General features: G+C 57.5%; 1 protein-coding gene across 3 annotated transcripts in view; it reads left to right on the top strand.

Moving 5' to 3' along the window:
* The window catches only part of ABCG1 (ATP binding cassette subfamily G member 1), a 69,059-nt gene that overhangs the window by 29,764 nt on the left and 11,629 nt on the right, over positions 1 to 27,666 (top strand). For all 3 annotated transcript variants that reach the window (XM_027041548.2, XM_053220520.1, XM_053220521.1), the window contains 3 exons: positions 21,133 to 21,250; positions 22,937 to 23,069; positions 24,932 to 24,982. In XM_027041548.2, the coding sequence (XP_026897349.2) occupies positions 21,133 to 21,250; positions 22,937 to 23,069; positions 24,932 to 24,982 (302 nt within the window). The remainder of the gene's footprint in view (positions 1 to 21,132; positions 21,251 to 22,936; positions 23,070 to 24,931; positions 24,983 to 27,666) is intronic.

Below are 27,666 nucleotides of genomic sequence, written 5' to 3'. Positions count from 1 at the left end.
AGCTTGTCCAGAAAGTGGTTACGTCTTAAATGGGGGGAGCCTCCTAACCACGTGCGCCTCGTCCTCCTTCCTTTTGGTCGTTCATGAATGTGTCACGTGCTCTGAGCCAAAGCTCAGACGTCTCCTGCCTCTCGTTTTGATAAGGCTCAGGGAGGAGAGGGATCACGGTCATCTCGTCCCTTTCTGTCTTCGTAGGAGCGTTCTGTACCTCTTGACTTTGGAACTGGCCGTGCCTCTCAAGGGCTCTCCTCGGCCCCTTCCTGCGTGCCTCCGGCCTGTCTTCCCTGAAGCTGCTCTGCAGGCAGGATGGGCCGGCAGAAGTGCCTGGTGAGAAAGACGTCTGCTGGCAGTATGTGTGTGTTCCTCGTCCCGTCCCCTCTGTGGCTTGTGCCTCCATACCCTGTGCCCCGTGGTCGTGGCGCTCAGCACACGATTTTGTGTCTTTTTTTTCTCCGCTTCCGAACAGGAACTATGTCAGTGACCCCTTATGGCTGCAGTCCAGCCCAGGGCCTGCCTCAGCCCGGCCCGCAATGCCAGTCCAATGAATGGAGTCACAGAAGCCTAGGTCACAGCAGACAAGCGCGGCCTCAGCCTGGGAGAGGTCTCGGGGACATGGGACGCTTTGATCTTCCCATGCTGTATGGAGCCCATGAGCCCCCTCTGACTGATCACCCAGGAAGAGGCTGCCTGCTGTCTCCTTGGGTCATTGCAGCCCCAGGCCTCACCTCCAGCAACCTGGATGGGCAGGCAGGCGGGTGGGAGTTTGGTGGTGGCTAAGTCTGGCGTCTGGGACAGACACCCTGCTCTTGGATCCTGGCTCCACCCACCCCGCCCCGAGCCATGTGGCTCTGGGTCTCAGTTCCCGCATCTGCAGAATGGGGTGAGGAGGGTCCCACCCTCAGTGGGTGCGAGCAGGGAGGGGCGGAGGTCCACCCACACACAGCAGGGCACAGTGCGTGTCGGTACGGTAGGTCAGACTTTGCTGAAGTCCTGGTTTTTGTGGTCTTGGCTTCCCTGGGAATTTTACTCGTGAATAAGAACGACGATACGAGTGTGTTTGTCTTCCCAGCATCCGCAGGGGAAGGTCTCCTTACCCCCTTCTCTTGTGGCTCGGAGCAGTGAGGTCCTCTGCCCGAGCTGCACAGAGTGCCCTCCCTCACCTGGGACCCTCGACCTCGTGTCCCGATGCCCTGGGCTCTCTGCCCTGTCCGAGGAAGACCATTGACAAGCATCCCAGAGTTGTGCTCTGGGGGAATTTCTGTACTTCTCTAAAGTGGCTTCCTGCTCCTGGTGGCTGTCAGGACTGACCCCCACCACGTCAAGGATGTGAATAAATACCGTATTTAAGGCTTGTGCACGTCTGTGGATGAACTAGACAGAGGTTCCATTATTTCTGGGAGGTCCCGCAGGCACGTTCAGCTTGCCGGCTGATGAATCTACTGACACGGAAGTGTCTACACTTGGAGTGACTGGATGGAAATTTCCACTGCAGGAACAAGGCGCCCAGCAACATTACCCTTCAGCAGTTGGCTCGGGAGCAAGGTTCATTGGGTTATCTTAGGCGGGTGTGAGATATTACAGGGCGCTGTGCGTGTTCCTCTTGTTGGCTAGAGTTTCATGGCTGGAAATGAAGGACGTCGTGCCCAGTGCTGGAACGTGTCGGGGTTGGCTGCCTCTCGGGCACGCGCGGTGATGGGCCGCGGTCTCGGCGTGGTGGCAGATCGCCAGCATGTGAATCTTCCTGGATTTGCAGATACAAAGTGTGAAGTCCTGTCAGGTTGTAGTTTTGTAAAAAACGCATATTCCGGGGCGCCTGGGTGGCTCAGTCGGTTAAGCGTCCGACTTCGGCTCAGGTCACGATCTCGAGGTCTGTGAGTTCGAGCCCCGTGTCAGGCTCTGGGCCGATGGCTCGGAGCCTGGAGCCTGTTTCCGATTCTGTGTCTCCCTCTCTCTCTGCCCCTCCCCCGTTCATGCTCTGTCTCTCTCTGTCCCAAAAATAAATAAAAACATTGAAAAAAAAAAAAAAAAAAAAGAAATCCCATGGTATTAGGAATGCCCCGTGGCGAGATGCATTTCTAAGACCTGAGGGGCCAGTGCTACGGTAGACTCCTTAGTGCGTTTTCTTTAAAAAAAAATTTTTTTTAACATTTATTCATTTTTGAGAGACAGATTGAGACAGAGCGTGAGCGGGGAAGGGGCAGAAAGACAGGGAGACACAGAATCCGAGGCAAGCTGCAGGCTCCGAGCCGTCGGCACAGAGCCCGACGCGGGGCTCGAACTCACAGACCGCGCGAAAGTGACCTGAGCCGGAGTCGGTCGCACAATGGACTGAGCCACCCGAGCGCCCCATCCTTAGCACATTTTCTTCTAAGCAAAATGACCGAAGTGTGTGCTGTTCTTTCTACTTTATTTTGACTTTCTGAGCTTCCGTTAGGGGACGCTGGCTTTTTTAAAGCTGCGCAGCAAGAGGGAGGGTACTGTGGTGGGCCAGAGCCTGGGTTCTGCTATCAGACCCAGGCAGGGGTGTAACGATGCGGGTAATGGGGTGTATTGGCTGCAGGGAGAACACTGGCGTTTCGGGGCCTCTTCATTTCCTCTCGCTGTTTTCTTTCTTCTTCTTCTTCTTCTTCTTTTTTTTTTTTTGCTATTAAAAAACTTTATCGTTACTGTATTTTTTTTTTTAACCAAGAATACGCCCAGCTGGGGTTTCTCTAGCTCTTTTGTTATTCACGCCTCCCACACGGCCCCCTCAGAGCGGATGCAGGGGCACCAGCCTCTGTGTTGTTCTGTTTGTTCCTTGGCTTCTCCAGAAGCTGAAGTGACGAGAGGCAGTCAGAGGAGCAGGGGCCCCACACCCGAGTGAGTGCCAGAGTGGCTGCGAAGCCTGCGAAACGCAGGTGGCCGGTGCCATCCAGAGGGTGGGATTCAGCATCGGGAGGGCAGGCGAGAATCGGCACGTCCCTTAGGTGTGGGTGATGCTGCCTCTGCTGGCCCAGGGACCTCACTCTGAGAACCGCTGAGTTCAAACAAAGAAGAGCTGGTGGCCGTTTGACAGCCACACTGACCCTGTGGGAGCTGGCCCAGGAAATGGCTCTGCCCACACCTGCACTGGAGGCGGGACCCAGGGGGTGTCAGGGTCTCAGCAGCCCCGGAGCTCACAGTCAGCTTCCCCTGGGGACCTGGGAGGGTGGGACCGGGGTGCAGGTGCCGCTCCGCGTGCAGCACAGGGCCGGGCCCAGGCTTCTGAGCCCCACCGTGGACTTGGGGAGCCTGTCCATCCCCTCCCCTCCCCTGAGGACTAAAATCTCACTGTCCTCCCCACGGCATCTCTGGGGAATAGCAGGCTTCTGGATGCTGGGTAACAGGGCGGGAGTGCCTGGATTTGGCAATTTTTAGTGTTCGTATTCAAGAGAACACACATTGTATTTTTGTCTTTTTCTCACCCAGAGCATGGTATTTTAAATACCCTGTGTGCGTGTGTGCACGCGTATGTGTGTGTGCGCCGTCTGGTTTGAGACCTCACCCGTGCAGGATAAAGAAGATAAGGCTTCCTCCTGCTTGTTTGTAAGGCTTGTTCAAGCCCCCAAAGAAAGCTGTTCTGATCTCTGACACGGCTGGACTCTTGTCCGCTGGCCAGTTCCTCTGTGAAATCTGGGAAGAGGGCCGTGTGAAGGGACGGGGGTCCGTTGTGGGAACCCCGGGCACTGGCCAGATAGAGGAGGTGGGGGGAGCATAGGGGAGCCCACTTCCAACCTTCCAACCTGGTCGCCCTCTATCTTTGTCTGTAAACCTGCCTCGTCTTTGACTAACGGAAAAATTCCTCCCTTCTGGCTAAAACGGCACTGTAAGCCACAAAATCATTTGCGGAGGCTGGAGCCTGAGGTCGGCCCGGGTGGGAGGGCACGGCCAGAGTAGACACGGGGGCCCACGGGTGTTCAGAATGGGCCCTTCGGACCCCGGGCTTCTCCGTTCCCCTCCCGGAGCGGGGTTCCAACACGAGCCTACCTGAGCCGTCTGTCGGTGTTTCGTAATACTCGCTCACAGCAGAATAAGGTCACATTTCCAAAGCCCTCTGCACCAGCTCCAGGGACTCGAGAAGAAACACCGCGGTCGGCACGGCCACCGCTTTGCCCGTAGGCGGGCACATGTAAAAGCCCCCCAAATCTTGTTCTCTGATGCACCACGTTCCCTGACGTCTGCTGTCTTGCTTTGCAATCCCCACTCCCTTCTTGGCAAAGAACCTGAGCATCTTCCTCGTCTCGCAGAGGGTAGATTATTCTGAATCGCAGGACGGTAATTGACGAATTAAAAAAAATTATCCTGGCAACACAGAGGCGGTCCTAATGGTGGGAGCGTGAGTGGGGCGACTCCAAGGCTTCTCGCCTCTGTGCTGAAGGGCAGGGGCTGTTGACGTGACACCACTTGCCCCACCACCAAATAGTTGACTCTGCCACTGAAGTGTCTCCATTGGAAAAAACTTGCTGAGGACTGGCAGTGACCTTTACCACGGGGGAAGCACCTTCACGTGCGGAATGACCGAGGCAGAGAAATCCCCAAGCTTGTTGGCAGAACTGGAGGTTCACAGAGGGTTGTTGACTTGGCAGCAGGAGTCATGCGGGGGGTGGGGGGGGGGGGGACATGTAGAAACCAGAAGCGTGAACTCTCTCGTTTTCGACTTGCCAGCTGAGGGTGACTTCCAAGCAAGAAGACCCTGTGCCTGGCAGGGTCCTGGGTCCCCCAGTCACCGGCCCGGCTCTACCTCCCAGATGCCTGCTGCACTTCAGACCCACCCTACGAGCTCTGCGCGCTGAGCCTGTATCCCCTGGGCTGCCTCTGGACCTCTGGAGCCTCCTCCAGTAAATTCTGGATGCCCCATGCTTTGTGCCAGAGCGCGTAGGGGGAAGCAGACGTCGGCATCTGAAGACTTCTGGGACTTCGTAGATGGAGGAACCAAAGAAAATGGGATTTACGTGAAAACTCGAGCCTTTCCATTGGCTTGTGGATAAGCTTGATCTATAAAGAAGCTGTTGGATTGGGGTTTTGGCGTCATAAAAATTAGAAGGGAACTGGAAAATTACATTCTTCTCCAGCTGACTTGAGGCCTTCGGTGCAGATAAGGGGATTATTAAGGGGGGGAAGCAGGACTTCACCCCAATTTGCTTCACCATACAGCAAGCGCTCTCGTGGAGAGTGGGGTCCGTTTGCCTGTAAGCTGGGGCTTGCCTCGCGTCCTGCAACCCCACACAGACGAGGGGCCAAGCAGGGCACAAGGAGAGGTCAGGGCAGACGGCAGAGCAGAAACAAAGACTGTGGGGGAGGCGTGGAGAGGCCCACGAGGTTGGCAGAGAAAAGAGAACAACTCAGGGCTGGGATGCGGCCAGGCCAGGTGGGCAAACCTGCAGGGGAAACCAGACAATTCAGGCACTTCCCCGTCTGTTCCTGGCCTCCGCCCATTATGGCACACCTCCACAGCCAAGCGAGTGTCTCCGGGGGACCCTGATGGCCAAGCACCAGTGGGGGGCCATGCCTGCCTCTCTTCTCCCTGGGGAACATCCTGGAATTGGGTCAGGAACAGTGGCCCGGGCAGGAGACCCCAGAGAACCCAGGGCGGATCGGGGAGGAGCAGGCTGGTGAGAGGGGGGGACAATGACACAGACACATGTCCAGTGTCCGGTCCAGTGACTGGACACAGACAGTGATCCCGACCCCCGGCCTGCATCTACAGGTGTCAGCCTCGAGCTGTACGACCTTGGCCATCCATGCACGTCAAAGGAGTCAATGTGGGGGTTTTGACGGAGGCTGGGTATGGAAGGCAGTTTCTTAAGAGGAAAAAGAGTCCTCCGTGGATGTAAAGAGGCTTGAAAAAGGATTTATTGCTCTTGAGGCCTTCTTTGCTCGTGATGCTGGCAAAACATTAAAACTGTTCCAGTAAATTACCTGGCGATGAACGTTTTCATAAAGTAGCCTCAGTTCAGTGCAAGAAGTGTAAAAAGAGCTGCCGTGGCTGAGGGAAGGTGGTCAGCCACAGCTGAAAGCCCCTGATGTGCAGGAATGAGCGATCTCATGAGCTTTCTTCCATTTCTTTTTCATAATGTTGCCTTACAGGGAGTCAGAGAGGTGATTTCAAGATGCAGCCGCATAAGCAGGTATCAGTGCTTGCGTATGTGATGTATTCACGTATGATTACTTTTATATGTGAGTGTTGTGTTTTAAATTTTTTTTAAGTTTATTTATTCTCGAGAGATAGAGACAGAGCACAAGCAGGGGAGGGGGAGAGAGAGAGAGAGGGAGACACAGAATCCGAAGCAGGCTCCAGGCTCCGAGCGGTCAGCACACAGCCCGACGTGGGGCTCGAACCCACGGACCGCAAGATCGTGACCTGAGCCGAAGTGGGACGCTTAACTGACTGAGCCACCCAGGCGTCCCTATGTGAGTATTTATTTTTAAGTAAGGAAAAGAACTTAAAGATTCACAGAATCCAGTTTTCTAGAAAAATAAGGCCTGGGTTGACAGAGTTGGGTTTAAGATAAATCAGCTTTTGAGATCAAACACTGTCCCCGCCACATCTAAATTTATATCTCATGTGCATATCTTTATTTCCTTCTGAGTGAGAAGGTGATATATTATTGCCTCTACTATCAGCACCAAAGCCGCATGTAACCAGCTTAGGATAAGTGGGGCGGGGGGTGGGGGGGAAGGAAAAGCCTAGGATCACGAGATTGTAAACTTGACCATGATTTTTCAACTACACCAGGGAAGCCCTTTTCTGCTTCAAATTAGACAGGAACATCTAACGTAAGAAATGGGAGGTGTAGGGGCGCCCGGTGGCTCAGTCGGTTAAGCTTCCAACTTTGGCTCAGGTTATGATCTCATGGTGTGTGGGTTCGAGCCCCGCGTCGGGCTCTGTGCTGACAGCTCGGAGCCTGGAGCCTGCTTCCGATTCTGTGTCTCCCTCTCTCTTTGCTCCTCCTCTGCTCGCACTCTGTCTCTTCCTCTCTTAAAAATAAATAAACATAAAAAAAAAAAAAAAAAAGAAATGTGAGGTGTTACATACTCTTGAGAAACAATTTCTAGTCAACCCTTCTTGGGGGGTTTGCTTCTTTCTCCATTTGAGTGATTTTCAGGTTAGAAAATATTTGAGTTTTTTCCCCATGTTCTTAACAAGTTCATAAAGCATCTGTTCATCATTCAACAAATTTGTTATTAGTTATCTGTTATAAGCAAAGTGCTTTGGCTAAGTCTCGGGGAGGAAAAAAGTGGATAAAGTATGGCCCTTGAGGGGAGGGGAATTTACACAGGGGAGGGGGTCACTGGAGCAGGAGTGATACATGGCAGGGTTCTAGAAACCAGGAGCCGAGAGGGGTGGGCACCATCCCGTTGGGAGGAAGCAGGGGCGGGGGACAGAATGTGTAATGGGAGGCCCACTGCCCAGGAAGGAAGGGGGCCAGAGCCCGGCCGAGGGCCCGGTGTGGTGTCCAGATCTGGGGGGTGTGGGGGGGAGGGGAGAGTAGAAGGATCAGTGGTGTGCGGGCACCAGGGTCTCCAGGGCCACCACCTGACCAGTCTGTGTGCCATGAGGGAGACAGGCTGCGGCCCACAGAGAGCGTGGGGACCCCAGGAGGGCATGGGGTACAGCAGGCACTGTGTTTCCTCACCCGGGTGGTGGGCACGTGAGTATTCATTTCCTTTCCTTCCGTCTGTGTCGGAGAGGGAGTTAGCATCACAGATACACTCGGGACCAGGCCAGGTGGTTTAAGTGCTGACTTCTCAGCCGCTGGCCCCCGGGACCCCGGGAAGGTTATTTTAGCTCTCCATCCCTCAATGTTCTCACCCGTAAAGTGGGTGTATTAAAAGTACGTCCCACGCAGGGTCGTGTGGGAATCCGCTGAGTTAGTCCAGGTGGGGGAGCGTGGAAAGGTGTCCGGGCCCAGGGAGCCCGGAAGCCGGGGCGGCTGCGGTCGCCAGCGCCCTGCGACTGAAGCAGTCTGCGATCAAGAAAGGAAAAAGCAGAAGGGATGGATGGATGGAGAGCTCCCGCTGAAGGAGGGCCGGCGTGTGCCCGTCCGTGACGTGGGGTTCTGACCTGCAAGCCCGGGGATTGGGGCTCCCTGGGGACAACAGGAAGGGAAGACCCAGGAGGAGAGCGCCCTAGAAGGAGGTGACGAGGCCTCCTTGGCCGAGCGGCCTTCCCCCTAGGTGAATCCTGCCACCCTGCTGACCAGGGACCTGGGGGACTGTGGCACATCTGGTCACATTTTGAAGGCCTTTAAACGGGCAGACGCCAGATTCAAGCTCAGCTGGCTCCCCCGGCCCCGCTGGGCACCTCATTGGTCTCTGCTCTGTGGGTGCCTGTGGGGTGTCCTGCTCACAGGCGAGGACTCCAGGGACAGGAGGCTGCGTGCAGTGGCGCTCAGACATTCAGGAGCCACACTCGGCTTGCTCCTCGGAAGTGGGCGCTGAGGACACGCACCGGGCCGTCCAGAGAACGAGTCAGTCCATCCAGGGGCAGGGCCTCCTCTCCGGCCGGCTCGCCAGTCCTCCCTGTGGCCGCGCGTGGTCCCCGGAGCTTCGTTCGTGGGTTGCACGTGCCCTTAGCGCACGGCTGTGTCAGTCAGCCTCTCCCGCGTGGTGCCGTGAACCCGGCCGTCTCTGGGTCCCGTGCTCCCCGAACGGCAGGTGACACTTAAGCCTGCGTCTCTTGCGATTATGGCTTCTCAACACGCTTTGTTGGTTGGAGACTTGGTCAGGAGCCAGGCCGAGGATTGGACGGGCGCTGGGTGTGAGGCCTTCCCCGGTACCCAGGAGGACCAGGCTCCCAGGAGGGACCCGTCTTCCCCCTGCAAGGGACGTGAGGGCAGAGCTAACAACAGAGCGACCACAGCGCGGTGACAGTGATCGAACTTGTGCTCTGACGTCCCACACTGCCCCAGGCACTGCGCCCCATGGACGCCGGCCCCCGGCCCTGTGAGGGACTGGGTGGCCCTCCCCCGGCAGGTGGAGAGCCTGGAGGAAGGCATGAGTGGCTTCTGACCAGCTTGCCTCCGCACCTGCTGCCTTGACTCTCAAGGTGGCGAATGAGTTGGCAAATGGAATGAATAGATGAAAATGGCCCAGTTTCTTGGAGGAAGAAGACTGTCTAGTTTGGAGGGGGTTGTGTTCACTGAGGCCCAGCCCAGCACCAGAGGCCCCCCCAGTGCTCGCCTCCTTTCACCTTCCAAGCAGGTAGATGTGGTTATCCCCACTTTAGAGATGAGAAAACAGAGGGGTAGATTTGGGATTTGAGCCATCACCAGTCACCCTGTAAAGGTCACTCTCTCCCAGGGGCCACGTCCCTGGCCAGACCATGATGGAGCCAGCACAGGGGGCGCGTTCTGTGGGGTGAAAAACATCAGCCAAGGCATGTTTGGGAGACCCCAGCAGACTGGTCTGGTGTGCGGGGAAAGTTGAGTTTCATCACTGGGTGGTGGGAGATGGGCCTGGCAGGGCCCAGTTGTGGCAGAAGGCCCGGAACCCTGGGCCTGGCCACACAGAGGTGGTCCTGGAGGGGGAGATAGTGGGGCCCCATCCAGAGGGACACCCGAGACGCTCAGGATGCCACGGGGAATCCCCACTGGTCCAGAGGGTACCGAGCTTTTACTCAGGGAGCCAGAGTGACCCTCTAGGATGGGTGTCAGGCCTGCGTCTGTGTGTGGGGTCCTCTCCACAGCTGTGTAACCCAGAACAACAGGGAAAGTTCATGAAGCTGGTGGGGTCAGTGGCATCCCTGGCTTAGCCACCTCGGTCATGCCACGGGGTCCTTGGAAATGCCAAATGTGGAAATACGGTGTCCTCCAATCTGCGTCTTCTGAAGCTGTCCCCAGAACGTTTCTCGGATGTGGCCATGCACGGTGACGTGTGGCTGAGCTATCTCTAGCTCCGCCCGGGTGCTTGCAGGAGACCGAGCTGTGGCTGCCATTTCCTGTTGGGGAAATGCCATCAACGCTTCCCAATGAGGGAGGGGAGTAGAGCCCAGTGGTCGCCAGCCATGGCGTGCTTCTGGAAGCCGCCCAGAGCCCTCTGTATGTACAATTGCACATGTGCTGATTTGGGCTTAGTTTCTCCTTTTCCCCTTCAGACTTTGAACTTGGGATGGGGAAGCAGTCATTGGACAGATCACAGCGGTAACCACGACTTTCCTTAAATAGCCCCGCTGAGCACAAACGGGTCCAGTAGGTCCGGGACGCCTCAGAGCCCGACGAGCACGGAGCTCGGGCGACTGTGACGTGTTATGGCAGCCAGCCTGGCTGATGGGGAAATGCAGCGACACTTCTAGGTTGTCCCGTTTGAGAGCCTCCACTGTGCCTTTTTGGAGAGCGTGTGGTCTCTGGTCCGAGTCGTACTGTGATGTTTCTTCAACGGAAGACGCCGGTGAATGTCCTCCAGTTCTGAAACGTGTCCCACGATAAACTGTCATTCACAGAAGAGCTGCTTGTGAGGCCGGGGGCAACCTCCTGGTGCAGTGACTGCAGGGTGGAGGGGACGGTCCCTTTTCCAGCTCGGTGAGCGCGGCTGATGCTGGTGCTCCTTGGGGCAGGCAGCAACAGCAAGAATCTTTGCACCAGGGGCTGCCACCCGAGTGCTCTGGTCTCCCAACGTCCCCGCAGGCCTGCGTGCAGCGTCGGCACTCGGGGAGGGACATGGCAGGAGCTTCAGGACGCTGGGATCTGGATCCCAGCCTTGGGGCCGCTGGCCCCGGGGAATGCATCCGCCCTGCCCGGAATCGAGGGCTGGTCGCCACCCCGGTTGGAGACAGACACCGGGGTCTGAGTGGGGCACGTCGGCAGAGAACGTGGGTGGCGCAGACATGTGGAGACCCGGTCAAGCGCGGCATCTCCAAAGGCGGGTGCCCGGAGCAGGTCACAGGACCAGACTGGGGATGAGCTGGTGCTCGCGGGGGGAGGACAGCCCCAGTCACCGCGGAAGGTGGGGGACTAAATCCCGGCCACACCAGGCGCAGTTCAGCAAGGCACCGGATGATGCCCGTTGCATGGTTTCCTTGCCCAAAGCCCTTCCTTAGAGGGAGAAAGGCCCTCATGTGACCCTCCAGGGTGTCAGTAGCCCACCGACCCCTAGGCCAAAAGCCCTGTGCAGAGAGGAGCTGGACGGAAACCCTTGGTGCCGCGACTGGCTTCCCGGGGAGACGGAAACCACATTTATGCAGCTCTGCCCAGCGACCCCAGATGCACCTGCTGGGGCAGGAGGTGAGAGGGGGCGTGTGCGCCTCCCTGGGGTGCTTTCTGGACACTGAGCACCGTCTCCCGTGATGTTCATTGATGTGATCGTTCTCCAGTGAGGTTTAAAATCCTGAGGCCGAAGCCGGCGGAAAGAATGAGGGAGCTGCTTGGGCCTAGAGCCGGGCCGAGGTGGGGCGGCAGACGGACAGACGGACAGGGGAAATGGGCGGTGAGGGAGACCATCAACCAGGGACAATAAAGCAGAGAGGCTCTAGGGAAGGAAGGGTGGAAAGGCATCCTGAACCGTGGCCGGGTGACCATTTTGGGTCCATTAAAGTCACGCCCAAAGGAAAGCCCTTGGAAAGTTCAGCGCTTTGTCTGTTATCCAGCTGCTGGTGGGGGGAGAGGGGGCTGTAAGACCAGTGGTAGACGGTCACGGTCGGACCAGTTAAGTTAGCCGTGCTGAAGCCGACTGGACTTGCTGCCCCAACACTCACTGGGCTGGCAGAGAGCAGGGACGTGCTGTTTGTACGGTTTGGGGACACATGGTAACGTCTCGGAAGTCCTCACCTACCCCATGATCGGGCCCGTGTTCACGTTACGAGCCCATCTTCCCTGCTGTTGCTGTCATGTCAGAAGCCCCCTTCACTGTTTCGGAAGGTGCATAAAAAAGGAGAAAGAGGGTTGGTTTGTAGGCGTGGCTTTGCCACTTAATAAGAAAAACCGAGGCGTGAATGTGAAGGCCCTTGGGTGTTGCAGGGAAGAAGCAGGTGGGCTAAGAACGAAATGTCTGGATTTATAGGAACACGGAGTTCTGTCCTTCGTGCCTTGAGGTTACTCTTGGAGGGGGAGGGGGAAGGGGCTGGAGAGAGACACTTTGAACAAGAGATCCTTTTAGCTCTGGGGCCAAGAGTAGTGGGAAGAAGAGGAGAGGGAGAGGGAGAGAGGAGGGAGAGGGAAGAAGGGGGAGGAGGGGCCAGGGAGGAAGGGGGAGGAGGGAGCGAGAGGGAGGGAGACCAGGGAAGGAGAGGGAGGGAAGGGAGGAGGGGGAGGGGCATGGGGGGGAGGGAGGTGTGCAGCTGGGCTTATCTTACAAATGTCGGTCTCCATAGAGAATTCCGCCGTGGGCGTGGAGACCAGGTACTGCGTGTTCTGCTCAGGTGACGATGATGGGATGCCTGGGAGATTGTTTGGCACCCTCGCAGCCCTGCTGGCATCATTTGAAGAATCAGGATTTTTTTCTTCATTGTTCTAGCCAGGTTTAGAAGTGTGTGAAAGAGACCAGTTCTGCTTTTAGAAGTATAAAAATAACGTGGTGATAAAAACCTGCTTCATGCCTGACAGGCAGATGTAAATGACTTGCATCCAATTTTTAGTGGCTGTGCTGGGGCAGGGCTGTTCCACTGCCAGTGTTCTCACGAACTGGCTGGCGGTGTGGAGTGTGTGGAGTGGGGTGTCGGTGTGCCTGTGTGTGTACATGGTGGGGTGCGGGTGTGCGTGTGTGTGTGTGTGTGTGTGTGTGTGTGGTGTGCATGTACATGTGTGCGTGTGTGTACCAGGGTGTGGGCATGCGGTGGGGTGTGAGTGTGCCTGTGTGTACCTGGTGTGTGGGCACGTTCGTGGGTGCACGGCGGCCTCGTGCAGGTAAGGATCACAGAGAGGGCACCTGAAGTGGACACGCAGTCAGAATTTCATTTGTGAGCTTCCTGCCCACCGCTCGGGGCGGGGACTTTATGGAAATCGGAGCCACCCTCGGAGACTCTGCTCTTCGTTCTTGTTGGTTTGTGTTGCTCTTCCCCTTTAATCACGGCTCAGGCTCCCTCTGGTTTCAGGAGGGGGGGGCCTGCTTTCGCCTAAAGTTCTTCATGTTCCCCGATTCCCGCTCTTTGGTGTCCCAGAAACAACACTTCTCAGTCGTCCTTCTGACGTGATGGCTTTATGCCCTGACTGATTCTACGGTGGATCCGAGAGAAGGAATTCCGGTGGGGTTTTTGAGACCTTTTGCTATTTGGCAAGCCCTCGGCTTTGTCCTCCGGCCCGTGTGCCGATGCCCCCAAGGGGGGCTGGCTGGGACCCGGTCACTGGGCACCCCCTCCCCGTCTCCAGAGCAGCACTGGGAAAGGGGTGGCCCCGACTTGGATCCAGGGGTGGACACTTCCTCCCCGTGTGCCCTGGGCAAGTCCCTCGGTGTCTGTAAGCCTCTGTAAGCCTCGGTCCCCTCCTCTGACATTCATTCTGCCCCCCGCCCCCAGGGCTGCTGGGCTCACTGAGGCTGATTCAATGGCATATGCAGAGGGCTTTGCCTCAAACAGCCCTTGATGGCGATGCAGGAAAGATGCTGCCGGTGTCACTGGCAGGACCCTGTCTGTCTTGCCACCGGGGCCAGTGGGGTTCTCAGCTGCTGCGCCCGAGGCCACGGGGGACGGCGGGCACTGTCGGCTGGGCTCCAGGAGCGGTGGCTGGGATAGAGAGGTTCATGTACCGGGTCCTGCCATCCTCCCGGCTCGACTGTACCCAGGCCCGCTCACGCCTTCGTGCCCCACGGCTGTCTCAGCGGGTCAGCATCTCAGAGAACCCCAATGGGATATTAACCGGGACGCCATTTCCCATCACCCAGGTCACACAGGTCACCTGGGGCCAGCAACCACGATGTTGGGGGCTCAGAGCCACTCTGATGCTGATGCCAAGATCCAAGCCCTCACGGGAATGCGTTTAAGTTAGGGGCAGGGGAGAATGTCTCATAATTTAGGATTCGATCGAACTGGCCTTGACATGCCCCTGGTCCAGAGATGCCTCCCTGCACGGTGGGAGGCACTGTGCTTCTTGAGAATAAAGCTGTGTAAGGAGGCAGCACGTGCATGTGGGCTCCATGGGCTGCATACTGTCTGGATACAGATGGGCAGCTTTGGCGTGCACAGGAGACTTGTACACTTCGGTGTGCCGTGAGCGATCAGAGCCCCGGGCCCACGCTGGAGCCCCCGAAGCCAGCCCCCCGCCCCAGAACGCAGAAGCCTTCTCTGTACCCCACCTGCTCCCCTCTCCCATCTTTCCACTGATTTGCTCTTTCGAGAACGATCCGGGGTGTCTCGGTACTGACCGGATCACGCAATCTTCGGATCGCCGTCGTTTTCGTATCCGGTGCGTCGGCGTTGCTCTTCGTCAGTTGGGTAGGAACGTCTGACTGCGTCTCTCCCTCATGGCGGAGAAGACAAAGCATCAGTGAAATACAGTTCTGGGTAATGGGGGGGGGGTCACGCTGTGTGTGGTCTGAGGGACGGGCTGGCGCGAGTCTTGGATTCTGGGCGTTAGCTGTGGGAAATTTTACCGCTGAAAAGATCTGTGGTTAAATCCCATACATTTAAAAATAGTCGACGGTCTGTGTCTATTACCTGGCTCTTCCTAAGCCGCTTGGGGCTCCTTTCTTTTTTGTCGTCATTACTCAGAGCTGACGAACGTGTGAAAATCAAGCACGCGCTCAGACTGAGGGAAGGTTCTGTGTCAGGCCCCGCACGATGACGTACCCGGACCCGGCTTCAGTCGCAGACGCTCGCCGTGAGCTTGGCACGTGCAGAGGGGACGCCCAGTCTCAGGACCCCTTGGCCCTGTCAGTGGGATCCGCACGTAACCCCCCAGCTACCATTTGGTTATCTAGGGAAAGAAAGCCACATGCGACTCCCGGAGGAATCTAGAGGATTCTAGTGCCAGAACGGGTTTCATCCGGGGGAAACTGAGGCCAGGACGGGTAGGCGGTCTGTCCATGGCCACTCCCTAGTCGTGAGCATAGCTGGAGGGGCCCTCGGCTGCCTCCCACCACCTTACTCTTCCCTCTCCTTGTTTTTCTGTTCACACTTAATTGCAAAGTTTAATCTGCTTCCTTTAACCTCGTTATGAAAAGTCTACACTGGGGACCTGGTCTAACCAGGCTCTGTGCCATGTGGATGACCCGAGAAAGTCAGAATGACACCGGATAGAACAAACACTCGTTCTGGAAGATTTGCCAGATGGTACCACTCATCTCTTCTAGAACAGCCCGGGGCTTCCTTCCCGGAGGGAAGACCATCCGTCGAGCTGCTCCTCGTGAGGCTTGCTGGCCTGTCCGTCATGTCCACAGAGGAGGGGGGACGTGGTCCTCGGGGGGACATGGCCCCGCAGGCAGCACCTGGGCATTGGCTGAGCGGGGCAGGGAGGGGTTTACGGGCGTCCTGGTGCTGAGGTAACAAATCGCTACAGACCTGGCGGCTTCAGACAACACACATGGATTGTCTTCAAGTGTGGGACGTTAGGGGTCCAAAATCAGGGCTGTGTTCCTTCTGGAGACTTCCAGGAAGAATCTTTTCCTTGCCTTTCCCAGTATCCAGCGGCTGTACTCCTGGTCTTGTGGCCCCTTCCCCATCTTCAGAGCCAACAGGGGGGCATCACCCGATTTGTCTCTTTCCTCAGCCTCTGCGTCCTTGGTTGTGTCTCCAGTCATGCCTCTGACCTGCCTGTCTCCCACTTTCCCTTAGAAAGACTCTCATGATTATTTTGAGCCTGCCCGGATAATCCAGGGTAATATCTCCCTCTCAAGATCCTTCATTTAATCCCATCTGCAGGGTAACACAGATTCTCAGGATTAGGATGTGGACTTGTTTGGAGGCTAGTATTCGGTCCACTCCAGGGGTAGAGCACATATCCCCCCATCCCTGCCTCTTTCCCTCCTTCCCTCCCTCCCTTCCCTGTCCCCCCCACAACTCCACCCCGAACCCCCAACACTCAAGGCCTGAAAAACACCCTGGGAGTTGCAGCTGGGGATTGCTTCGAACCAACGTGTTTCTAGTATACCTGGGTAAGCTTTGGAGACGGGGACTAGAACATTCTATCAGAGAATGGGCCCTGAGGTCACCTTTTCTCGGGCTCCCGTGGAAGTGGGGTGCTGATAGCAGCTGCCCTGAGGGCCCGTGAGGAGGTGGCCCCCGTGGGTGGCTCTGGAGACCGCGGTCCTAGGGGGCTCCCCCCACCCCGCCCAGGGGCAGTGTGGCTTCCCGGTTAGGATGTCACCATGGGGAGTCTGGGTGTGATGGGGGAGCAGCGGGCACCCTGACAGGCCGTCTCATTCATGCTGCTGAGTTGGGTCTGGGCTAGCGTCCCCCTCACTCTGGGGTGTAGGGTGAAGTTCGTTTCCTCTCAGAGCTGCCTCAGTTCCCCCATTCTCCCCTAGAGCAGGCGCACGCCAGCCCTACCTGGCCTTCCCACAGCTAGCAAGCGCACCCACCTGAGAGAAGCGACCTGGTGGGAGCCCAGCCGCCTCTGGTGCCGGGCCAGTCCCCGCTCCAGAGTTCTAGAAGAGGGTCACAAACCACCAAATCCGCCCGCCTCCTCGGTTCGTAAGTCAGGTTTATTGGAACGTGGCCACACCCATTTGCTTCTGCAGCAAAGCAGGGGAGTCGGTGGTTTATTCTGTGGGCACAGCCACCTGGGCCGGGTCTTGAGTGAGCGAGCAGACCCAGGAGGGCGGCCCCTCTGTGGCCTCTGCACAGCTGCCCACGTGGGGACTGTTCCTGCACCGTTATTTTTATGGCGTGCGTGCCCCACCCCCGGCGGGGTCAGCGCCCTGGACCATCAGGATGGCATTCGGCCCTCGGACGAGCACGGAAAGAGCCCCCTCTCTGGGGGCGCCTACTTCTCCTTCCGCTGCCCGGCGCGGTGAGACAGCGCGCCCTTGTTTGCCGCGGCTCAGAAACAAAACCTAGCGACGCACTGACCCTGGAAACCCTCTAGAAACAGCCGCCTGTTCTAAAGCCACAACTCGGTCAATGAGGCCCGAGCCAGCGAGTCACTAGCTGGAGCCTGCGGGACACGCTGCTTGTTATTTTCTGCAGGTCACCAGGATCGGGGCCTAATGGGACCCCGAGTGCTCTGACAGCGGGCCCCGATTTGCGGGCGCTGCTCTGAAACACGTCTGCCGAACCCCTTTGTCCCTGCGCCGCCGGGCTGGGTGGCTGGAGGCACTTTAGTATCAGGGAGCGTCTGTTCGGTCAGAGGACGCCTGTCTTCCCACGTGCACCGAGGGGTCCCTAACATACACAGGGCTTGAGTCCTCCCTAAACCACAGAAGACCGTCCCTCATCCCGGCAGGAAGTGTTTGTTTTTACCTTGAGGGCGTTTTAGGGAATGAAGGTCTGGAAGGGGAGGGGAGGATTCGACCCGCTCCGAGATCTTTGGGTGCACACAGGGCGTTTTGGGCCCGAGCCCCCTGGGACCTCTCAGCTCCGCCTGCCCCCGGGTGGCAACCTGGGCCTCCGGGGAGGGAGGGGATCCTGTCTTTGGGGGGCGAAAGGCGCGTCATTTCTTCCCTTTCTCTGTGAAGTGCTTCACACAGTAGCAGACGGAACGCACGTGCCTGGGTTGAGCTGACACTGATTCGGGTGTGGGGGGGTGGTCAGGCCATGCTGGGGGATGGGAGCGACGCCCAAACCCCGCGACAGCATTGCTGGCACTGGCGGCACATCAGGCCCCTGGCTGCAAGAGCCCCTGCTGGAGATTCACGCAGCGCTTGGAATGCTGGCCTTCTCTGCTGACCCGCTGTGGGACCTTGGGCAGGTCACATGCCCTCTCTGGGCCCTGGCTTCTGGTCTGTAGCTTATGGGGAGGAACCCAGTACTCAGCTTGCCGTGGGGCACAGAGGGGAAGATGTGAGCGAAGCGGGTGCCGCACTCACCCCGAGTGAGCGCGCCCAGAGCTGGCACTCGCCCGAGGGCCGGGCTGTCCCCCGTCCTTCCCCTCCAAGGGCACGTTTCTACAAAATGAGACATCTGTGTGCCCCCCCCAGGCTGAAGCTTTGCCGCTGTGTGTCCCCAGCACCTTGTGGGGGTTGACAGACGCCGTTGCCCCCTGAAGCACTGTTTGCCAACGTGGGTCCCCGCGACAGAGTGGCGCTAACCTCCTCTGAGGTGGAAGGGCTGGTGTCTGAGCAGAGTTCTCGTCCCTGGGCTGGAGGGACCTGGGGCACTGTCCTCTCTGTCTTTGTGTCTGTCTCTCCGCTCCTCTGTTGTGTGGGTTTTGATCTGGCTTCTTGCCCGGCTGTTTTAGGGATGGGCTGTCCGCACGCGGCAGGGGGGCCCTGCCCCTCTGTGGTTTCCGCACTTGGCAATCCCCGGAAAATCACTGCCTCACCAGAAGCAGCAGGGAGAGCACGCGTATCGAGTGTCCACAGCACACGAAGGAGGTGGCTCCCCCATCGTGCCAAGAGCTGGGCTGGGCCGAGCTCAAGCTCGGGACGTAGGGCAGGGGTTTGGGACGCCTCACGTATTCTCGCATTCCGTATTTCTGCAAGGGGTCAAGTGCAAGGCTCTGCAGCCAAGGACGAGTTTGCTGCACAGATAGAGTGAGCACGTGTGGGACACTCACAAACACGATTCTAATGGGTGTGCCCGGTCCTTGGGCACCACACTGGGGGCCCCACGTCCGAGTGTGAACTCGGACCCTTGCGGGTCCGGACAGACTGGTGATTTCTTGGTTCCACTGTCACTTTTACGATTCTTCACTCCCGAATGTGTGTTCGCTGTTTCTAAAGAAAAGCAAATTTCTGATCTTAAAGAAGCACAGCCCCACGCCGGGTCTGGTACCTTCTCCGCCACCAGACCCGTGCAGGCCCCACTCGGGAGGACCCCCTCGGCCAGCCCGCCGCATGCACCTGGCCTCACTGGCTGCCCTGGGAGCCAGCGCCCCTCCCCGAGGCATGAGCCGTCAGCCTCACCAGCCTCGCTCCACCTGGCCCTGGCCCACGAAGCCACTACGGGGTTCATGGGCACATGTACAGTCCCAGTCGGTGGCTCTAAATGACAAGACCACAGGCCACACCCCTACGGGCCCACCTTCTCTTGAAAGGGCCAGATGAGTCCACCGCTCCCATGGGTTTGGTGCACGTCCCGGTGTGCCGGCGTGGCCGGCGTGTGAGTTGTGCTATTATCTGGTGCCCAGTGTGCACCCCAATACCAAGGGGCAGCCCCAGGTGCTGTCAGAGGAGCCCCCATGGGCTCTGCCCAGAGGGAAAGGGCCTCTTGGAACCCCGAGGCACAAGGCCGCCCCCAGGCCGTCAGACGGCCCGTGGCCCGCACATGGCCATCTCAGTGAGTCACCTACATCCTTGGGAGGTTACTGGTTCACAGGACAGACTCAAGGGAGGGTTTGCTCGGGAGTAACCCCGATCCCCACCTGAACTGCCCAGCGGGAGGCCAGGAAGGAGCAGATGCCTGCCTGGAATTACTGCGCCCTCAGTGATGTCATTAGGGTCCCCGTGGCCCAGGCCCCGGGGCGCCTGATGAGGTCCCACCGCACGGGGAGCTTGACCTTGCAAAGGGGAAGCCTCTGCTGATCCCCAGCTTTTCCATGTGTCCGTCCGCCACAGGGCAGATGCAGGCGCCGTCCTTGGGGTCCCAGCCCCTGCCTGCAGCTGGTCTCCCTCTGCTCCTTCCGCTAAGTCCCCCACATCCCAGCGGTAGGAATGTGAGCTACTCTGCCCCTTCCTACCCGGCGCAATCTCCCCAGGGGACTCTGCCGCTCTCCGTAATGAGGCAGATCGCGGGGCCACAGGCTTCCTGCTTTTTGCTTCTGCTTCTCTCTGCCTGATTAAACAAGTCCTCGGAGACTCCCTGTCCAAATCGAGGTGGCACATGGTGACAGGTGCGGGGTTGAGGGGCCCCATCTGTGGAAGACGAGTACACAGCTGGGCGAGAACCCCCCCAGGCCTGTGCAGGTTTGGGGGTACCGGGAGCATACAGCCAGCGACTGGGGAGAAAGTCGAAAAGAGGGGCTCCCTGCCTGGAGGGCTTCACCGGCCCCTGTAAGTGTTGGCCGTGGGGGGTGAAACGCTTCGTTTGCGTGACTGTGGTCCTGGTGGGGCCCCTTCTGAGCACGTTTCTCAGGAACTGAGGAAATGGGTCCGAATCAGGAGTCTTTACCCGTGGATCCAGCCGCCTCTGTTTTATTGCCGCACGTTGAACCGTCTACTCGAAGGTGGGCGAACGTGGCTCTCTGTGATGTGTGGTCCTTCTCCTTTTACGAGGCTCTCGGATGGAGACTTGGCAGAGCTTCCAAAGCAATTTGATGTGGCTGCAAAATGATAAGCCCTTAATTATTAATTAATTAATACTATTTTAATTATTTAATTAGAAGGCGATGGTTTATGAAGAAATCTTGCATGAATAGTTCGTGTGTGTCCAAACTGTAAATAAATGAAATAACCGTTTCGTTAATAAACACACTTGCGGGGCGCCTGGGTGGCTCAGTCGGTTGAGCGTCCGACTTGGGCTCAGGTCATGATCTCACACTCTGTGAGTTCGAGCCCCGCGTTGGGGTCTGTGCTGACAGCTCGGAGCCTGGAGCCTGCTTCAGATTCTGTGTCTCCCTGTCTCTGACCCTCCCCCATTCACGCTCTGCCTTTCTCTGTCTCAAAAATAAATAAACATTAAAAAAAAATTTAAAAAAATAAGTAAACACACTTGCTCCCCACTATGGGGGCAGAAGTGACATGGCTGGCGGTGTGGCCCTGGGTTGAGATCTGTTCACACAGGCTGTGGGGGTCCTGAAGGAGACACCAGACCCCCTGGTCTTATTCCAAAACGAGATGGTGGATTCCCTGTAGGCCAGATAATTAATGCACACGCAAGTGCTTTATAAACACTAGAGCAGCGCACGTGTGGCACTGCTAACACGCTGCTAACATAACACCGGGGGGTGTGCAACTGAGGAAGATGGAGGCACACGGGCGGTGGGCTTTCGCCCTCAGAACTCGGCATTTAGGCCACGCGTGTAAGATCTTGCTTTCTGGCCGTGGTTACATCGTCGGGTGTCCTCGTGGGTTTGCCTGTATTGCCTGGCGGAAAAGCCCACGATCCCTGCGATCGGCAGCTGGGAAATGGGTGTGATGTGCTTTCTGCAGGATACAAGACCCTTCTGAAAGGCATCTCCGGGAAGTTCAACAGCGGGGAGCTGGTGGCCATCATGGGTCCCTCTGGGGCCGGGAAGTCCACACTCATGAACATTCTGGCTGGATACAGGTGAGCACGTCTCTGTGGAGAAACAGGTCCTCACAACGTGGTTGGCCTGTGGGTGGCAGTCGGGAGAGAGAAGCCCCTTCTGTTCGACCTGTCACTTCTTAAGGTTCTGTACAGACTGTGACCTGTGGGGTTTAGCAGCGAGAGGCCTTGGGATCCGGGAAGGAAGCCCTGCAGGGATGGCAGTGACTTTGAAAGTGTCAGAGGGCAGCACCTGCTCAATGTCACGTGACGGTGGAGGGAGGACGGCCCACGTGCAGGGGAAGGAGGCCACGGGACGGAGCAGCCGGGTGGGCTCCCTCGTGGGCTCAGCCGCGGCCAGGCGCAGGATAGGAAGAAGGAGGAAGGTCAAGGCTGGGGAGGGGACAGCAGGAGAACTCTAAGACTAGTGTGAGTCAGGGTCTAATGTAAGATGAGCAGGAGGACCATCAGGCTGGGTCCCCGAGCTCACACACTCCTGCCAGTGCCTGTGTTAGCCCTGGACGTCCTGCCCCGTGTCATTCCTGGGGGCATCACCGGAAAGCCCAATCCTCATGGGTGTTGAAACTGTGCTCCTCAAGTCACCTGTCTTCAGCTCTCGGGCTTGCATTTGCTAACTGTAGCAAACACTGTTAATACTCAGGAGAATTTCATCTCCTGGAAACAAAAAGACACTATCACCTCTTTCCTTGGGACCTCTGCATTACTCCTTAATGCCAGAAATTAGGATTTTTAAAAACCTGACAAAGGTTGAAGTCAACGTCCAGCATCAGGGGGTGCATGGGTGGGGGGGGGCAGCCACTGTCAGCACATCCCACACCCACAGTTGCTACCTGGCCTAGGGGTGCTCAGGCAGCCTGGGGCTGTGGCCCACTGCCTGGAGGTTGCTATTCCCTGGGGGAGGGGGGGGTGGGGATCCCAGCCCATTGCCTGGAAGAAAGAGCCCAAGGTCATAGTAATGGCCGGGATGAGACTGGAAACCAGACTCCGTAATTTCACTGGTCTCCATTATCCCTCGGTGTTTCTGTGCCCCGAGACATCCAGGAGGCACTTCCTTAGGGGCCTGTCCCGGCCTCCCCCACCTCCCTGGGCCAGCGCAGATGCACCATGGGTCTGGGAGGGGGAGGCCATGCCCTTCAGGTCTCCGGGGTGCACACGCCATGTCCCGACCTGTCGCTGGGCCAGGGGACAACTTCCCCTGTGGAGAAGGAGCATCCGCTTGGCCGAATGGATGCAGGGCCCAGACCCCCTCCTCCGAGCCACCTGCACACAGGGAGCATGCTCAGTCTCCGCCCTCAGGAGCTGGTTCCTATAAAGCGGCCACACCCCCAGCTGCAGAGTCTTGGCCTTCGGGGTAGCCTTGGCCACTCACGACATTGCTCAGAAGCCAATCTCACAAACCCCAGCACAGTGGCGGGGGGGGGGGGGGGGACGTCCCACCTGGTGGCCACGCGTGGGAGCACCCACGCGCATCTTTGTTCGTAAGCGCCGGTTACTTACGGATTCGGTTCACCTCCTCGTCCATCCCGAGCGTGGTCTCCATGCAGCTCCTTCCTGCGAGTCCTGGTACTGTTCTGGGTCCCCATCCCCTCCTGCCTGCCCCTTGGTGTCCCTGCGGTAAATGGTCCGTCGGGAAGATGCTGGGAGGGGCCTCCTCCCTCCCCAGGGCCCTGGAGGAGGAGCTGACGGTGTCCGCTCTCGGCTCTGCAGGGAGACTGGCATGAAGGGGGTCGTCCTCATCAACGGCCTGCCCCGGGATCTGCGCTGCTTCCGGAAGGTGTCCTGTTACATCATGCAGGACGACATGCTGTTGCCACACCTCACTGTGCAGGAAGCCATGATGGTGAGCCGCCCACCGGCCTGAGCCTGCACGGGCTGCCCCCCTTACCCCTCCCCCCATTAGAGCAGTGCCCGGTGTGGGGCTGGGGGCTCTGCGAGCCACCTCCCTCCAGCGCAGCTCTCACACCAGGCATGCTGTTTGGACAGCTTCATCGAAAACAAACTCCCAAGACTCTGACTTCTCATAGACTCTGGATGGCAAATTCATGGCCAAGTTTGTGAGGTTACTGATACACCATCAGACACACCCCCATCGCCCCTAAGGGCCATCAGCTGCCCTTAGTTGTTTGTGGCTTTGGGCCCAAGTTCCCCGATCTGGTGCCTGGGTTAGGGCCTTGAGGGTCTTGTCCTCGGCCCCCCACTGGTTGTGCATGGGGCTGCTAGCTTTTCTGCCTTGGCCTCACCTGCTGCAAAAGATAGTGTGCGGCCCCCAGATCCCTCCTGGCACCGTGGGGAATGTTCTGGGGTGCTCTGCCTGGGGCCTGGTCAGTAAACAGGCTTTTACCTTCACTCTCCTGCCCAGAGAGGTCTTGCCCTGTGCTCCTGACCTGGACAGGGCAAAGCTTCCTCTCTGTGGGCTTGGAGAGGGCTGCCTGCCAACTTATCTGAAGGGCAACTCCAAGGGTTTCTCAGATCAGCAAAGGGGAACAGGTAAGATGTAGGATATGCCACCTGTCCCCGACCTGCTCTGTGGGTTGTCTTCGTTCACATGCCTGGTGCTGAATGTTCTGGAAGGGGAGACGTCTCTTTGCCAGCAGGCACACATGCTCAGTGCCTCTAATAGCTTATTCTGCCTCCAAATGGCCATTCTCATGGGGCACAGGGAACTTAGGAGGGGTTACGAAAAGAACAGTCGATTTAGAAAATTGAAACTTAGTTTTTCGCCTTTCTCCTGGGAGACCAGAGTTTAGCTTCTTGGCGAGTTACTGAACTAAACATTTGGTTACTTGACTGAGAAGCTTCATTTCGATTTCCAGCTCGATCACTGCTTTCTTTTGCAGACAAGATTGGTGACTCTCACCAAGCTGTCACCAGGCTGTGCTGTGAAATCCATTTTCAGCATGAAATTAAATAAGGTTTTGATTTTGAGAGTTGTATGATACCTTGAAAACCACCTCTCTCTTGGGGAAATCATGCCTTTGGCTTCAGAAGGTCCTGTCACAGGGGTGGGGGTGACACCAGCCACCCACACCCAGTCCCAGGCATGTGTCGCGACAGCTGTGCCTTTCCACGTGCTGCTTCTGATCCTTACCACCACCAGGCAGACCACCAGGTGACACTCGGTGTTACCCAGCAGGCAGCCGGCCCTGTGAGCCACCCAGGCCTGGATGGGAGGTGGGCCCCTGTCTCCCATGGTGGCCCACGGAACCCGGCAGGGCAGAACCAGGGCTGACACTGGATGCCGATTGCTACCCAAGGTTTTACCCAGCAGCATTGTGCACAGCCAACCGGCTCTCAAACAAAACAAAACAAGGCCGGGGGGGGGGGGGTCCTAATATTTAGCACTTCCCAATTTCTGCGGTGTAAGCACTCCCACTGTGGATAGCCTTAAGCTGTCCAGTGGTTTAACGGGTGGCCTGGTCTTTAAGCCCCTGATGCCTGGGGTTTCCTTGACTGTCAGCTGCCCCTACCCACCTTCTCTTGTGGGCACAGCAGAGAAGCCGTCTGAGATGACAGGAAGCAATCCAGACACGTGCTGCTCTCTGGGACCGCGCCTTTGTTAAGCCAAGGGGGGTAGGAAACCAAGAGCGCCAGGGGCTTTCCTCCATTATCTGGCAGTGTGGCCGCTCAGGCTCCAGCCCACAGCAGACCAGTGAGTTAGCTTGCCCTGCTGACCGCGGTCTGTTCTGATTCCCCACCTTGCAGGTGTCTGCACATCTGAAGCTCCAGGAGAAGGATGAAGGCAGGAGGGAGATGGTAAGTGTGGGATTGGGCCACGGGTGGTCCAGAAAGTGCGTGAAATCCCTTTGGTGGAGGCGTGGGGAGGGACTTTGTGGCCCTGCTTTTGTTTGCTGGTTCGTCACCTAGCCTTCTGCATGGGGGGACAGTGACATCTCAGTGTGTGCCCCAGGCTTGGCAGGCGGGACCCAGGAGTGGCCGCCTTGCCAAAGACTTACAGCTCTTAGCGTAGCCACCAAATGGCAAGGGCGCGGCAGGAAAGCTTAGGTGGTCAGAGGACACCAGCCTCAACACTAGACCAAGCGTTCTGCCCCTTTTTAGTGTTTAATGTGCTTTGTACTCCATTGTTGTTGTTTTTTATAAAACACTAACAATGAAGATGGTTAGTCACTCGCTTAAAAATAACCAGCCTCCACCCACACGCACTCACAAGAAGATTATTTGGTTCTTAACGTGTTATTAAGCAGCCTTAAAAAAATCAAATAAGTAAGTCTCCAGGATGCTGGAGGCCTTCTATAAACCTTTTCGTCCCCCTCCTCGCCGCTTCCCTAAAGCCCAGGGCACAGGGAAGGTGCCAGGTCAGCACCCCATCGGGAGTGGGCAAGCCACACTCGGCGGCGGGTGTGACGGATTTATGTTTACACATCGTCTGGGGGAGACTCAACTTCCCTCCTCCGCTCCCTGGCTAGCCTGGTGCTAGTGGGATTTCAATGGAAGAGTAAAATTGGGCGAAATCCCACTCTCGCAGTACTCTCTTGTCTTCTGACACCATCAGAAGACGACAGTCCGGAGGCAGAAAGAGTAGGTTGCAGGTTCAGCGCCAGCGGTGCTGGTCAGCGCCTTACGTTTGCTGTAATCTGCAGTGATGAGAGGCAGGGCCTGGTTAAGGAACATTAATAGCAAGTCTATTTCCCACGTCTGTTCCCTCTCCCGTGGCACATACTAGTTCAAGTTCCACGAGTGTGCCATGAACACAATGCTGGGCATCGCTGGGGCTCCTTCTCTCCCCTGTGCCCCCCACCCCGACCCTGGCCTGGCCGGCGCCCTTCAGATCCCTCAGGGTCAGCCCCGGGAGTCCGAGGTCAGCCACGCGGTGGATGCAGGTGGGAGCGGAGCCAAGACCCCTGCTGCTGTCAGGATGCCCCCTGTGGCGTTCTTTTATTCTGAAGCCCAAAGGAATGAAATAGATTGCTGGCCCGGGACAGAGACGGGGCAAATGTGGGGACCCCCTTAGGAAGTTGGGAGGGGTGGGCTGGGTCGTTGGTGCCGAACGTGGAAGGCCCCCAGGAGTGAACAACCACCTCGGGCCCGCCGGGGAAAGCCGTGGAGGGAAGGCCCCTCAGAGCGAGGGAGGGCCAGGTTATAGTTCCGCTCAGGACTACACAATACGGTGGTGAGTGGACAGGGGAGGTGGAGGGTCTTGCTGACACGGAGAGGGCCCTGCCGTGAGGCGGAGCTAGGTCCACAGGGGGACCCCTTCAGCTCTGGCCTCCTAGGACCCACTGGATAACCTTGGGTCACTGCCTCCAGCGCTCTGGACCGTTGTCTGTAATGAGGGCTAGAGACCACGGCCGCCCCTGCCCTCCGGGCAGTGTGAAGCTGACTTAGCACGTGGATCCACAGAGCAGACTCGGGGTGATCTTCCTGCAGTACGACTCTCCTGGACAGCCCTCTCCGTGGGGAAAGGGAACAGGAACGTAGCTTTCGCTGGAGGGCTGGGAGGGCAATGCGTGCTTCTCGGCTGACATTCTGTATCACACACAGGCCCTCTTGCCTCCTGAGCCAGGTCTTCAGAAACCGGCTTCCAGCCTCCATCGGGGAGCTGGTCGGAGTCTTTGGGGAGGGCTGTGGAACCCACTCTTCCTGCTCTAGCAGAAGAGACGGGGCGAGAAGGCCCTCTTGGTGGGGCGAGCAGGTGTCTCCCGGGTGGGCCACGCCTGTGCACATGTCCTCCATACGCCTGACCTAAGACACGAGCAGACCAGAGCCTCATGCTGTTCTCAGCTGGGTTACAAGAGCAAAGACAGCAAGTCAGTGAGGGTCTCGTCTGCCAGCTGCGTGGCTGATCGTCCCGAAGGAGCAAGAGGCTTGCCCCGTCTTCAGATTCGTCTGCTGCTGGACCGAGCAAGACCATGAGCATGCACGCCTAGCGGTGGTCTTGGGTCCCGCACACATTTCTTACCAGAAGCCCCCGTTCTGGTTTTCAGCCAGGTATGGGTCCCGCCTCCCCCGAGAATGCATCTGCCGGATTGGCTGGTTATTTCCAGGATGAAACATTGGCGAGTGTGACTCATTTCCCCCTAGCTTGAGTTACAGTTGTTTGTATCTTGTGGAAACACAATAGAATGGAATGTTCTATTTTTAAAAAAAAAATTTTTTTAGCCTTTATTTTTGAGAGAGAGAAAGAGCGAGAGAGAGAGCACAAGCAGGGGAGGGGCAGAGAGAGGGAGATACAGAATCCGAAGCAGGCTCCGGGCTCCAAGCTGTCAGCACAGAGCCTGACACAGGGCTCAAACTCACGAACCGTGAGATCATGGCCTGAGCCGAAGTCAGATGCTTAATCGACTGAGCCACCCAGGTGCCCTTAGGATAGAATGTTCTACTAGGTAATGGAATGTGTTGTCCACAGACTTCCTTGGTTCCCAGAAAAGCAGCTTCAGCCCTCGAGGGTCCCCAGCAAGGGGCTTTCTCAGGAGCAAGGT

This window comes from Acinonyx jubatus, chromosome C2 (genome assembly GCF_027475565.1).
Source record: "Acinonyx jubatus isolate Ajub_Pintada_27869175 chromosome C2, VMU_Ajub_asm_v1.0, whole genome shotgun sequence".
NCBI classification, from domain to species: domain Eukaryota; kingdom Metazoa; phylum Chordata; class Mammalia; order Carnivora; family Felidae; genus Acinonyx; species Acinonyx jubatus.
The sequence above is the reverse complement of the archived record's forward strand: the minus strand, read 5'-3'. Positions and strand labels throughout refer to the sequence as shown.